At 44.2% G+C, this 15,511-nt stretch overlaps 1 protein-coding gene across 4 annotated transcripts in view; it reads right to left on the reverse strand.

The window, feature by feature from the left end:
• The window catches only part of amotl1 (angiomotin like 1), a 118,749-nt gene that overhangs the window by 67,783 nt on the left and 35,455 nt on the right, over positions 1 to 15,511 (reverse strand). For all 4 annotated transcript variants that reach the window (XM_069890803.1, XM_069890802.1, XM_069890805.1 and 1 more), the window contains 2 exons: positions 10,551 to 10,697; positions 8,705 to 9,632 (listed from right to left, as the gene is read on the reverse strand). In XM_069890803.1, the coding sequence (XP_069746904.1) occupies positions 8,705 to 9,632; positions 10,551 to 10,697 (1,075 nt within the window). The remainder of the gene's footprint in view (positions 1 to 8,704; positions 9,633 to 10,550; positions 10,698 to 15,511) is intronic.

The raw sequence follows: 15,511 nt of genomic DNA on the forward strand, positions 1-15,511 counted from the left end.
GTTTACGATCTTCACAAACCCCTGACCTTCGTGTTGGTGACCCTTGGATAGCTCATCAGCAATGTCAACTGTCATATGTACCTGAATTCTCTACTACAATCAAGCACATCTCTGGGAAAAGCAACGTGGTTGCTGACACACTTTCACAGACAAGGAGATACCTATGTACTACACTGCGGTCACTGGACTCCACTACCAAGGGTGTTAAAGTTCTGTGTGATGTCGCAATGGGACAACCCTGCCCCTTTGTTCCCGTTGCCTGGAGATGCCAAGTTTTCTATGTCAAATAATTTCCAGTGACGTTGTGTGTCACAGACTCCAGAAACAGGTGAGGCACTGGGCCGGAACATGCACACACTGCCAAACCTCCAAGATACAAAGGCACGTAAAGGTGCCACTACAGCCTTTTCAGCCAACACATAGGAGGTTTGAGCATGTGCAAGTAGACATCATTGGCCCACTACCAGTATCCAGAGGATCAAGGTACCTGTTTACATTGGTGGACAGATTTACCAGAGGCCTAAGGCAGTTCCCACAGTAGACGTGACAGCGCAGACATGTGTCAGAATGCTCATTGCAACATGGGTTGCATGATTTGGACTCACTATCCACATTACTTCGGACAGAGATAATGTCAATTTACGTCAATCATATGGTCTATGGTAGCACAGTTGCTGGGAACTCAGCTCCACAGGATTACGGCGTACCATCCACATTCCAGCAGCCTGGTAGAACAGTTCCACAGGCACCCAAAATCAGCCCTGCTGGCTTACCACCGAGCACCAGACTAGGTGGATGAACTCCGCTGGGTCCATCTGGGATGAACCCAAAGAGGATTTGGTGGCATCTTCGGCTGAACTGGTCTATGGCACTGCACTAACCGAGATGCTCGCAAAACTCTGGAATGGCTAGGGAATTTAGCCCCAATACACATATCACACCATGGAATAGTACCATCGAATGTACCTGACGACATGCAACAGGGTGGTGTCATTTTTGTCCACAGAGGACTGCACAGAACACCCCTGAAACAGCCTTATGAAGGGCCTTATAAAAAAATTTGACACAATAGGACGACCTGTGCCTTGAACATTGGGGGCCGGGAAGAAACTTTCATGGTGGACTGCCTCAAGCTGGTACATCTTGATATTGAACAACCAATTGTGATTCTGACCTCTTGCAAACAAGGCAGACCTTGTAAAAAGGGGAATCGGGTACTACTGCCACTTGGGGGGGGGGGGGGGGGGAAAATCATGTAGCATCGCGCTTACTTAGTGTAGCTCACCTATGCAGTGAGCAAACTGACCCCAGCTGTCATGGACAGGAAAGCAACCGACAGCATCTAGCAGGATTTTAGATGCAGGGCAAGCCTCGCACACGAAGCCTACGTCACTTCCGCCCCGTCAGATGTGGAGGTTAAAGGGAGAGGGTGCAGGTGTTTAAATCACGTGTTTTGGTTTTCAGTAAAGGAGTTCGCACGGAGACATCACTGGACTCAGCTTGTTTCTTTCACACTTCATGCTCAACACAGCCAACCTCCATTGCTTGTTGTAGCACACCACCATTCTCTATCTTTTATTGGTATTGCAATAATTATTGCAGTTGAAAATGAATTTGGGAGAGTATGAGATGTTGATGCTTGATCTAACATTTCCATAAAAATAGGAATCAATACGCTGTGGCAGTACGCCATAAGGCAGGTGAACTAGCCCTGCTTGTCATGCACGTGGCAGGGCAGCTGGCCAAAATGGCGCTGTCGGGGGTTTCCTCCCGACCTCGGCTCCAGGCTCAGAAGCCTGTGGTTGGTGACCCACGTGATGCCCCGGTGACGTCGGGGCCCCCCAATGATGTTCTCAGCCAGGTCCGGGCTGGGAGAATAAGGCCAGCCAGGCAGCCTGTTTTGGTCATTGATCTCAACCCATCTGGTTGTGCGATCCTTCAGTTAGCAGTGTAGCCGCTGCTACAATTGGTGACCCTGACAGGTTCAAACATCTTTGAACCCAACGTGAACGACCTTTCGATCAACGCTATAGCCATCAAGCTTCCTGACTTCTGGGTTCAGGAGCTGGAATCCTGGTTCAGTCACGCAGAGGCTCAGTTTCACCTCCGCCAGATTTCATCGAATTCAACCAAGTTTTACCATGTGGTTGCTGCCCTGGACCAGGCCACTGCAAAATGAGTGCTGCACCTCGTTCAGCACCCATCCGAAAAAGATAAGTACGGGACCATCAAGAGGGTGCTCACCGGCTCCCTCATCCTCTCCAGGTGCCAGCGTGCCACTCGGATGCTGCACCTTGACGCCTTGGGGGACAGAACTCCAATCGAATTGATGGACGAGATGCTCGTGCTCATGGGTGATCACACCAACTGCCCACTCTTCGAGTCCATCTTCCTCGACCGTCTGCCTGAAGACATCCGGGTGTTACTGTCCCAAGAGAGCTTCATCGACCCTAGGATGGTCACTCAAAAGGCTCAGGAGCTATGGCTCGAACGATTCCCGGAGGGTTCAGCAGTCCAGCAGGTTACGAGTCATGGGCATGACCACACCAAGCCTTCCTCTAGCACTGCAGTGGAACACCCGGCCCCTGCAGGGGCCTCAAAGAGCATAGCCAGAAGCAAGCCATCCACTTCAGGCCTCTGCTTCTTCCACCAGCACTGGGGAGCCAAGGCTCGGAAGTGTCGTCAACCCTGCTCGTTCCAGCGAAACCAGCAGGCCAACCGCTGTTAATGGCTGCGGTGGCTGGCCAAGAACACAGCCTTCTCTACCTGCAGGAATCAGTCAGCGGTCGACACTTCCTCGTCAACACGGGGGTCCAAATCAGCGTCATCCCGGCCACAGCTATCGAGTCCCAGAACCGGCCTCGAGGACCTTCCTTCCGTGCACCCAATTCGATGGAGATCCGAGCATATGGAGACAAGACTGTCCACTGCCAGATCAGGCAGCAGAAGTTCTCGTGGAGGTTCACCATTTCGTCCCTCCCAACCGCCATCCTGGGTGTCGACTTCCTCCTCGCCCACGGACTCCTGGTCAACATTCGAGGTAGGCGACTGGTAGATGCCTGTACCTTCCAATCCATTCGCCTCAACACCTCCCGCACAGAGCAGCCGCAGATGGCCATGGTCAGCACACCCAAGGACGACTTCCAGTGTATCCTGGATCAGTTCCCGTCCTTCCTCAAGCCTCAGTTCTCCACCGCCTCACCACGCCACGGGGTGTTTCATTACATCCCCACCCAAGGCCCGCCAGTTCATGCCAAGGCATGCCAGTTCCTGCCGGATAAGCTCCAGATAGCGAAGGAAGAGTTCTCACATCTGCAGGAGCTGGGGATCATTCGACGCTCCGACAGTCCTTGGGCCTCACCATTCCATCTGGTCCCGAAAGCCTCCGGTGGCTGGTGCCCCTGTAGAGATTATCGACAGCTTAACGACGCCACAGTACCTGACCGTTACCCGATCTCTCACATCCAGGACTTTACGGCCAACCTGCATGGCGTGAGGCTATTCTCCGAGGTTGACCTGGTGTGCGGGTATCACCAAATCTCAGTGCACCCCGATGACATACCCAAAACGGCCATCATCACACCCTTCGGTTTGTTTGAGTTCCTATGCATGCCGTTTGTGCTCAAGATCACCGCTCAGACCTTCCAGCGCCTTATGGACACAGTGGGCAGGGAGTTGAATTTCGTATTCATTTACCTGGATGATGTCCTCATCGCCAGCAGAGACTGGGCAAAACACAAGTCTCTTCTCCCGACTGGCTGACTTCGGTCTAATGATCAATCCGGCTAAATGCCAGTTTGGGAAAGAGTCCATGCAGTTCCTGGGCCATACCATCACAGCCAAAGGAGCTACAACTGCCGCTAGAAGGTTGCTGCAGTCAGGGAGTTCCCACGCCAGGACAACCTCAAGGGGCTACAGGAGTTCGCGGGTATGGTCAATTTCTATAACCGCTTCATTCCAGGCGTTGCGAGCATCATGCAGACAGATGTTCTTCGCCCGCATCGCAGCCAAAGACAAGACATTCGCCTGGACTCCAGAGGCCAGCAGGGCATTTGAAGCCATGAGAGATGCCCTCATGAAGGCTACCCTGCTCGTCCACCCACGCACTGACCTACATATGGCGCTCTCCGTTGATGCCTCTGCCATGGCCGTCGGCGCCGTCATGGAGCAGCAGGTGAATGGACAGTAGACACCACTGGCATTCTTTAGCCAACTTCTTCGCCCGCCAGAGCACAAGTATAGCGTTTTCAATCGTGAGTTGCTGGGCATGTACCTGGCGGTGCATCATTTCCACTATTTCTTGGAGGGGAGGCCTTTCACCATTTTTACCGACCACAAACCCCTCACTCAGGTGCTCGCTATGGCAAACTGGTCGGCCCGCCAAAAGCGTCACCTCTCCTTTGTGTCAGAATTCACCACCGACATTCGCCACAAGGCGGGAAAAGACAACGTGGTCACTGACGCACTCTCACGACCAGCCATTTGCGGGCTGACACCCAGCCTCGACTTCAACCAGTTCACCCAGGACCAGAAGTCCGACGAGGATATGTGGGCCTTCAGGACTGCCAGCATGGGCCTGCAGTTCCAGGACCTCCCGACTCCTCATGGTGAGGGCACTGTCCTGTGTGATGTCTCCATGGACACCCCGTGACCAGTGGTTCCCCAGCATTAGTGCAGGCAAGTGTTCCACCATATCCATGACCTTTCCCACCCTTCCATCAGGTCCATGGTCCGTATGGTGGCAGAACATGTCATCTGGCACGGGCTTCGGAAGCAGATTGTGGACTGGACCAGAACCTGCACCCAACTGGGCCAGAACCTGCACCCATTGCCAGCTGTCCAAGGCACACAGGCACACCAGAGCACCTGTACAAGATTTCGAACACGTCTGGGAATGGTTCAGCCACATACATGTGGACATCGTCAGACCCTTACCCGTTTCCCGAGGTAACCGTTAACTTTCACAGTGGTAGACCGCACCACTCGTTGGCCCAAGGCAATCCCGATGCCAGATGCCTCCACGGACTCCTGCTCCCGAGTGCTTTTGAATGTTTGGGTTGCCCGGTTTGGCGTCCCGAACCATCTCACCAGTGATCGGGGTGCCCAATTCACCTCTGCACACTGGGTACAGCTCGCCAACTGGCTGGGGATCGAGCTACATCACACCACGGCCTATTTCCCACAGGCCAATGGGCTGGTTGAGCGAATGCACCACCACCTTAAGTTGGCACTTATGGCCCACCTCACCGGCCCCGACTGAGTGGACCTTGGGTTTTCCTGGGCATCCACTTGACACCCAAAGAAGACCTACGGGTGTCATCAGCCGAGCTGGTTTGCAGTGAGTTCGTCGATGCACCTCACAACTCCCAGCAGTCACCGTACGGTCTACTTCCCCACCTCCGGGCCCAGTTGGACTCCTTCACGCCCCCATCATTGCCCAGACATGGCACAAGGGCCTCTTACATCCCCAGCAAGCTGTACTCCACAGAATACATTTTTATCAGGGGGGGGGGGCCCGTCCACAGCACCTCTACAAAGACCATACGAAGGGCTGTACAAAGTCATCCAGCATTCAGGATCCACTTTCACACTGGACATCAGGGGTAAGAGGGAACTGTTTATGGTGGACAGGTTAAAGCTAGCCCACCTCAACCCCACCGAGCCAAGAAGCGAGGCTGCCCAGCAAAAAAGGAAATTGGTACCGGTTCTGGGGGGGCTGTGTGGTGGTACACCATTAGGCAGGTGAAATGGCCCCGCTTGTCATGCATGCAGCAGGGCAGCCAGCCAAAATGGTGCCATTGGGGGTTTCCTCCTGACCTCGACACCGGGCCCACATGACGCCCCGGTGACATCGGGGCCCCCCAGCGCGGTTCTCAGCCTGGTCCAGGCTGGGAGTATAAGACCAGCCAGGCAGACTGCAATAAATCAGTTTTGCTCACTGATCTCAACCTATCTGGTTGTGCGATCCTTCAGTTAGCAGTGTCGCCGCCGCTACAACGCCTTTAAATTCTTTATAAAATTCAGGTGGAAAACCATCTTACCCCAGGGACTTATTACTTTGTAATGAACTCATTGCCTCCTTCACTCTAATTGCGTAAAGTGTGTGCTCAATTCTGTTTGTTCTTCCATATTTAAACTAGGTAAATTTATCCTGATAAATTTCACATATTTTATTATCATCTTTTAAGGACACTGAACAATATAATTTGGAATAAAAATTCTTAAATGTTTTGTTTATTTTTCAATGTTTATAACTAACCACAATCAAGTCACTTTTAATTGCATTAATCATTCTTGAAGCCTGTTCCAATTTCAATTACCATGCAAGTACTTTGTGTGCTGGTTTACCTAATTCATAATATCTGATTAGTTCTTGTAATCATTTTTTTCTGTTATATAGGTTTATAATGTAGTATATTGTTTTTTTGTTAATTAGCTGCCTACATTTATCTTCAGATTTTCGCTTCTGAAGATCTTTTTCCAATACCATTATTTCTTGCTGCAATTGATCTACCTCCTTCATAATTTTAGAGGTGAAACTTATAATTTGTCTTCTCAAATAGGCTTTAAGAGCATCCCATATTACAAACTTATCATTCACTGAATTCAAGTTTGTATCAGAAAATAACTAAATTTGTCGTCTAATAAAAATCACAAAAATCTTTTCTTTTTAATAATATTGAATTCAATCTCTTTCTATAAACTGATTTCTCTTTATCAGACTTTACAATAGTCATTAACAAGGGCAAGTGGACAGATCCCTGCCAATTCTTAATATAAACAAATAAAAATTAGGCAGTGTCATGAGTGAAAATCAAAATTATTATAAAGATGTACAGTAGAATATCCATTATCTGATATTCAATCAACCAGTAACTCAAACAACCTGCCAAAAAAGAGGAAAGAAATACCTAAATAAAATTTCAAATTATTAAGACTGGCAGATGGACCCCGTGGGGAGTGCTGAGCCTTTGTTGGATGTGCACAGGTTTGCCCTGCTGAACGAGCAATGGCCCTCAATGTACGCACATTCTTTTCATTGTCGCCGCTTGCATGGAGGTGAAGTCAGGTTGTCAGCATGAGAAAGGTGGTAGAGAGCACTGAGGGCCTGACTGAGACATGAGTTGAAGCCAGCAGGATGGTATAAGATATGGAGGGGGCGGGGGAAAGATGGCAGTGGTGTGGAGAATTTGCTGTCAAGGTTTGGATTTTAGACCCAGCGTATAAGACACTGATTTTGAGGGGGTTAATTATGACAGTGGCACAGTTAGCATAGCAGGTAGTGTAAGACTCTAACAATGCTAGTGGCTGGGGTTCAAATTTAAATTTTGTAAGTTATGGGAATTATCTGATTAAAGTGAACTTTACATAATTAAATACAACAATACATTCTGTACATTTTGCAGTCCTTTGTCTTTTAAGCGGTGTATTCATAATACAGGTGTATTAGTTAGGCATTGGAAGAGTGAGTTTGTTCACCGGAAAATTTGTACATCCGACATTCATGATCCTGTCGGTGCCGGAAAATGTGGATTCTCCTGTACTTAGAAAATAATTGATATGCCCAGTGGCCATTTTCTGCACCTTTTTGTTAAGTGTAAACTCAACGTTAAAGCTCAAAATGTTCCTACAGCATCTGACTTCCTCTGCAAATCTGAACATCGCCCATGGCTGTGCCAACGACAGCCATCTCACAGGTGGAGTTGGCATCCCGGAGTAAGTTTAAAAAAAAAGTGACTCAAGAGCTCAGGTCTACTCTATAAGACCTGGTAGGCTGAATAGCCAGTTCTTCATTTTCCAAAATCTGTGCAAGAACCAGAAAATATTATATCTAATTTATTGATACTAAATGAATGAAAAGGGAGATAGAATGACCTACAAAATTAATTCAATATAATTTACTTATACACAGAAAACCAGTGTTACTTTTAGGCTCATGATGAGAGGAAAATTAATCCCATCGAAAGCAATATTATTCTTAAATCATGCTCTTAAATTATCATTACCAATTTCAGCCATCATTATTTTTAATCACAGACAGCATTGGTACCACTGGTACATCACTCTGAGTGCAAAAAATAAACTGCTTGAAGAACTCAGCTGGTCAAGCAACATCTGTGGAGGCAAAAGTGATGGCCAATGTTTCAGGTCAAGATCCTGGATAAAAAATATTGACTATCCTTTTTTGCTTCCATAGATGCTTAACCCAGTGAGTTCTTCCAGCAATTTTTTTTTTTTCTCCCCAGATTCCAGCATCTGTGGTCCCTTGAGTTTCCACTTCATTCTAAGATTCAACAAGGATCATTTTCCACTTGTGGGATTGAAGGCGTTGCAGGGGAAAGAAGTGGCCCCGCAGTATTGCAGACCATCATTTGGTCCAAGTTACCTCTCAGAACACAGTCCTCACAGAAAATACAGCATGAGAGAACGCGAAGTGCTTTCACAAACATAACAGAAATTTTAAAAAAATGTAATCTGCGAATGAATGCTGTCATTTTAAATGGACCAAAATTCTCATGAGGCATATTATTGAATATACACCAGGTAGGATCAAAACATTAAAAATCTACTAGATATCCTAGTGAAAACAGAACAAAAACAATTCTGGACTAAATTAATCGACATACAACTTAAAGAAACATCCGTTTCTTCAAATTAGTAAGTATTTTGTTTAAAAACACACGTAGAATGGGAGTAATTTTACCTGGCCAAACTATATTCTGGTGGTGACTGGTATCTTAGGATGGTTGCTTCTTGTCTAATTGCGAGAGTCCCGGTATATGGTTGAGGCAATTCTTGAAGAATTCCTGAGGGTGCATCATTGTAGAAGTGCCCAAACTCATGAGGCTTATTAAGTGTTGGAAACTTCTGCCTGGCTTTAAAAGGGTATTCTGGAGGAGGACCTCTCGAGTCTACTCCTTTTGTGGTGGTCTGTGGAGATGGTTGTACCACATTCTTGAAGATTTTATTGCTTTGTTGGGAAGAAGCATTGTTGTTTGAGACAGCAGGATGTGACTTTACACCATTCCTTTCTAAAGAAAGTTGCATTAACCGCTCACTCAGTGAGCGAACATGACCTTGTTTAAGTTCTTTTAGTGCCTCATCTTTGTGCACCTGCACAGAGTTTACTCGGTTAACCGTAGGTCTCCCCTCAGTTCTTGTTTTCTGATTTGTGACTCCGGCAACATATATACCAGGTGTAACAGTCGTTTGCTGCTGTCCTCTGAACAACTGAGACTGTGCTTTGGCTTCTTCATAGGTTGGCAGTTCATCGACATTCTGCTGTGCCAGAGCGAACCGTGCCTGCTTCTCCATCACACTGTTGTCCACCTGGTGTTCTTGCCCTTGAGGTTCCTGACGTGCTGACTGCTGGACCATTTGTGGGTCTTCCTGCACAAGGGTTTCTGTAGAAGAGTGCGTGCTCCCAATGTTGTTGGATGGTCCTGCACTCCCTGTGGCTTGCTGTTGTATTGCCAGTAAGTTCATGTTCTCATTTGGATTCCCATATCTTAAATGCTCCCGAATTAAGCGTTGCAAAACATTTCCTGTTGCTACTTCCTCTGAACCTCGCATTTCAAATTTTGGAAGCCTGATGAACTCCCGAGGTGGATGGCTGAAAAGTAGCTCTTTGCCTAGAAAAAAATTGTTTGCTCAAATTTATAAACTGATATTTTACAATTTAAACACAGATATTGAATATAAATATTAAATATGTTGTGGTCCTAATTGGGACAGCTAAGTGTGCAGTATATTGAAGTCACTGTGACACTAATCATTTAGAAAAAAAAAATGAAATGTTAGCCTTGCCAGAATAGTAGCACTTTCATACAAATCAGAATGTTAAGTCAGAGTGTAAATCCCAATGGAGAAACGTGAGCAGAAATTGTAGGCAGATTCTTCATTTGCACAGTTGTATGTCTTTCTAATGTAATGTTAAACAAATATTATTTCTGCCCATGCACTATTTGAAAATGGCAAATAGATGTGTTCATTGCATTTATTCCTAACTTAATATTATGTTAGATATAAATAACAAGGAAATCTGTATTTATCTGTTCCATTGGCCCATCTTTTGCCACATACTTCAAAGACTAAGTGGATTTCAAAAATGCTTCAATGTCTGTGAAGAGTCATGAAATATAAGAAAAAAATTATTTGGGTGTCTAACGGAGACATGTTAAGGCATTAATTTATTTGGAAATCTTACTGTGTTATTCTGTAGAATTAACACTGGTGGGGTGGGGGTGTGGAATCCAGGTTCACGAGCGAATTCTCAGATATTTCAACATTAAAAGCAAAAGTACCATAGAAATTAACACTGTTTTGAAAATTAACATGTGCCTATTCTCTCAGTTTATCTGACTTTAAAAGTTGAAAAGAAACATTCACAGCCTTTGCGTGATAGAAGTGATTTAATTTGAGTTTTCAGCTTCAAGCATGCATCTTGAATCACTAGTGGATAGAATTAACTTTTCATAGCTCCCCCTCTGAGAGCAGAACTTAATTTTAGTTTAACTCTGGCTACAGTGAAAAGTCATATTGTACTGTACCTTCTTCAGTTGCATCAGTTTCTTCTATGTTTAATGGGAAATTCTCATGACACAGCTCAATCTCTCCGTAAGACCCCTGTTCATATAGATATTCACTTTGTTCTAAATGGCATAATGGGCTACCAGGCAAATATGCATCAAGGGAATCTGAAAATTAGAAAGAAAATATCAGTGAACAATTTTATCCTAAATAGCCATGAGCTACTAAGATACAGAACACTAAAATAGTCCTGCATCAAACATGTATCCATCCCACTACAGATACTACACTTCTAAAGGTTGCATTTAGTCCACGCTGCTGAAGATCCAGCTGCGCTGGGTGGGTCACGTCTCCAGAATGGAGGACCATCGCCTTCCCAACATTGTGTTATATGGCGAGCTCTCCACTGGCCACCGTGACAGAGGTGCACCAAAGAAAAGGTACAAGGACTGCCTAAAGAAATCTCTTGTTGCCTGCCACATTGACCACCGCCAGTGGGCTGATATCGCCTCAAACCGTGCATCTTGGCGCCTCACAGTTTGGCGGGCAGCAACCTCCTTTGAAGAAGACCGCAGAGCCCACCTCACTGACAAAAGGCAAAGGAGGAAAAACCCAACACCCAACCCCAACCAACCAATTTTCCCCTGCAACCACTGCAACCGTGTTTGCCTGTCCCGCATCGGACTTGTCAGCCACAAACGAGCCTGCAGCTGACGTGGACATTTACCCCCTCCATAAATCTTTGTCCGCGAAGCCAAGCCAAGGAAAGAAAAAGGTTGCATTTAGCACAATAGTATACAAATAAATGGAACTAGCTGTCAAAGTGATTCCTGATAACAGGCTCAAGACTAAAAATCGACTGCCTTTTACTTTCTATGGATGCTGCATGACCTGCTGAGTTTCTCCAGCACTTTTGTGTACCGCAAATGAAATCGGCTACTAGCTTGAAGCCTGAAATTAACATTCAACCGTTATGCCCATCAGGTTCACATCAATATTTTTAGAAACTTTTGACTTTTAACAACTGTTGATCAAAATATGAGCACGTTGACCAAAAAAAAAAATTCTGACTCCAACTACAAGCAAAGAGCTTGCAACAAAATCATTGGTGGTCTAGAGCTCTTCATTGGTGATATTTTCCTTTAGCATAGAGACAACACTAATTTGGCTTACAGCTGAAATGCATTTGACCTGTGTTCTTATACCTTTAAAATCAGTTTGATGCAAACTATTAATACTCATTGAATTATATTTTTATTTCCTGCTTTCTTCACTTACATACAACTAGAAATAGAAATTGGCCCATTAAATCAACATGTCAACAATGTATCCAAATTCATGTTCACTGTGCCGTTCCCCCCACAAACCACCATTTACCTTGAAAGGAACTTTAAACTAACGAGCTAGCCTTTAAAATGATGTCCTTAAGGATTGTAAACAGTAAGCAACTTTTCAATTTCTTTCAGGAAACCAGAAATAACCAAATTTGAAGTCAAAATTAACAGTACCAGGATCACCACACTCTTGAGTTTGCTGAAAAAATTAGTTTTGGCAATATGTTTGAGGCTGTCCATTTTATTAAATCAGATCTTTGTGCAGATTTAAAGGTGTAAATTAGTTTGGTGACAATTTATCAGGACATTTGAGGTGCTTGCCAGAAATAGGATATAAATAATTGGCAACTTTTGGACTTAACCATCTAACCATATAACAATTACAGTACGGAAACAGGTAATCTTGGTTCCTTTACTCTGTACCGATCTAAATGATCTCCTCTAGTCCTTCCTACCTGTATTTTGCCCATAACCCTCCCATCCCCTCTCATCCATATACCTATCCAACTTTTCCTTAAATGACAAAATTGACTTTGCTGTGACCATCTTTTCCAGAAGGTCATTCCACCCAGCCACCACTCTCTGAATAAAGAAGTTCCCTCTCATGTTACTTCTAAACTTTTGTCCCCTAACTCTTAACTCAAGATCTCTTGTTTGAATCTCATCTACCCTCACATCGACTGTCTTTCCCTCTCATAATTTTAAATACCTCTATCAAATCCCCCCTCAAAATTCTACGCTCCAATGAATAAAAACCTAATTTTTTTTGTAATCGAGATTCTGAAATCCAGGCAACAATTTAGAAAATCTCCTCTGCACCTTCTCTACCTTATTGATATCCTTCCTATAATTTGGTGACCAGAACTGTACACAGTATTCTAAATTTGGCCTCAACAATGCCTTGAATAGTCTCAACATCACTTCCCAATTCCTACATTCTATCCTTTGATCATAAAGGCCAGCGCACAAAAAGCCTTTCTTCACAACTCTATCTACATGAGATTCCACCTTCAAAGAATGATGAACCATTATTCCTTGATCTTTCTGTTCTTCTACATTCTTCAATGCCCTTCCATTTACTGCATATGTCCTGTTTTGAATATTTTTTTTTCCAAAATGAAGAACTCACACTTTTCAGTATCAAACTCCATCTGCCATCTTTCAGCCCACTCTTCTAACCATTCCAAATCCGTCTGCAATGTCTGAAAACCTTCTTCACCATTCGCAACTCCACCTATCTTTGTATCATCTGCACATTTACTAGTCCAGTTTACCACTCCATCATCCAAATCATTAACGTAAATGACAAATAACAGGGACCCAATACCGATCCCTGAGGCACACCGCTTGTTACCGGCCTCCATCCTGACAGACAGTTATCCACCATGACTCTCTGGCATCTACCTTCTAGTCACTGTTGAACCCATTTGACTATCTCAAAATTAATACTTAGGGCCTGAACCTTCCTTACCAACCTTCCATGCGGAACCTTATTGAAGGCCTTACTGAAATCCATATAGATAACATCTTTTGCTCTACCCTCATCAACATTCCTCGGCACCTCTTCAAAAAATTAAACAAGATTTGTCAAACATGACCTTCCACGCACAAACGCATGTTGAGTATTCCTGATCAGACCCTATCTCTCTAGATACTTATATATTATCTATTAGAATACTTTCCATAAGCTTACCAACCACTGACATCAAACTTACAGGCCTATAATTGCTAGGCTTACTCCTTGAACCCTTTTTAAACAAAGGAACCACATGTGCGATGCACCAATCCTCCGGCACTATGCCCCTCTCTAATGACTTTTTAAAAATCACTGTCAGAGCTTCGACTATTTCTTCCCTGTCTTCTCTCAAGCTTCTGGGTAAAATCCCATTGGGACCTGGAGACTTATCCACCTTTATATGCTTCAAAAGCTCCAATACCACCTCATTCCTGATCCCTAGATTTTCCATAATTACCCCTTTTCCTTCTCTTATCCTGTACAATTCAATATCCTTCTCCCTAGTGAATACTGAAGAAAAAAAAAATTCAATATCTCCCCCATCTCATTTGGCTCCGCACACAGTTGTCCGCCCTGATTCTCAAAAGGACCAATTTTATCCTTCACTCTCCTGTTGCTATTACATATTGTAAAGAACCTTCGGATTTATTTTCACCCTGTTTGCTATAGCCACCTCGTACCTTCTTTTCGCTTTCTTAAGATTCTTTTTACAATCAATGTATTTTCCAAGCATCTCTTTTACACCTTGTTTCTTATATTTTACGTCGGCCTCCCTTTTTATTCGAGCCAAATTTCTAATATCCCTTGAAAACCATGGTTCTCTCAAACTTTTGGCTCTGCCTTTTATCCTAACAGAAACAAAGATTTGAACCCTCAAAATCTCACCTTTAAAAGGCCTCCAATTCTTATCTATATCCTTTCCATAAAACAAATCATCCCAATCCACTCCTCGCAAATCCTTTCTCATCTCTTCAAATTTGGCTTTTCCCCACTCAAAAACCTTAATCTTTGGACTAGACCTATCCCCTTCCATAAGCAAAAAACAGATCCATGGTTTATTTTCACACCGATCCTACCCATAACATAGATTAGAGTGTATTATGGCCTTATGACCACTGACATAAAATCTATGGATCTGCAAACTCATGGGACTCTTGGTAAATAGAACACTTTTCTCCAAAGCCCTTGATGTGGTGTTTGGTGAATCTTTTTTGCAGTGAAATGGATTCATTTGACGTGTTTTTTTTGGCATTGTGAAATATTGATTGCTAATGTGTAGCTAGGGACTGGAACATAGGCAGACACAGGCATCAGGTTATGTGTAGACTTGCAACTGGAGCCTGGATCCCAAAGGCAGTCAATGTGAACCTCTGGAGTGATAGATCAAAAACATGGGTAGGTTTGTGGCCTGAGCTGGGATCGAGTACTTGGGTTGTTTGTACTGACAACTCTGCTGTATGCTGTTTCAATGGTAGCCATGACTGACCAGGTGCCATGGATGATAAGAAAAGTCCAAAAATAGTAAATCTCCCTATAACGTTGCAGTAAGTCAAAAGCAACCAAGCTTGGTTTAACAAGCTCAAATATGCAAGCTAAAGCTTACAGAGAAGTCAGTAACTGACTGTGTATGTCATTGCAGCCTTGGATACACTGCTTGTTTCTCTACAAATACTGTACTTGTGAATTTTGCTATCCACAGCAAATATATATCCCTATCCTTTGCAGATAGACATTCTGTACTCCAAAGCTTTGCATTCTCCAAGCCTACAATTTAAGATATGAAATTTGATAGAAGTTGGAACAATCTTATAAGTATTTATGGGTATAAATCTGAAAGTACACAAGAACATCAGGCTAAAGGGAAAGTGCTACAGATGCTAAAGGAATTTTTTTGTAGAAGTATTTTTGTGCATAAACAGAAAAGCCTCCAGCAATTTGCAGATTGATCATTCAGTGGCCTCATAAGATCTTACTTACAATAATAATTAAAAAAAATTAAAAATAAGGAAAAATCAGAAATAATCCAAATGAGGCCAAAGTGTGTTGACCAGTACTTTGATGGTTTATTTCAAAGTTAACAATTGCAATTTAACAATCTAAGGGAGAAACATGAAACATTTGTTAAAGTGTG

This window comes from Narcine bancroftii, chromosome 7 (genome assembly GCF_036971445.1).
Source record: "Narcine bancroftii isolate sNarBan1 chromosome 7, sNarBan1.hap1, whole genome shotgun sequence".
In the NCBI taxonomy this organism is placed as follows: Eukaryota; Metazoa; Chordata; class Chondrichthyes; order Torpediniformes; family Narcinidae; genus Narcine; species Narcine bancroftii.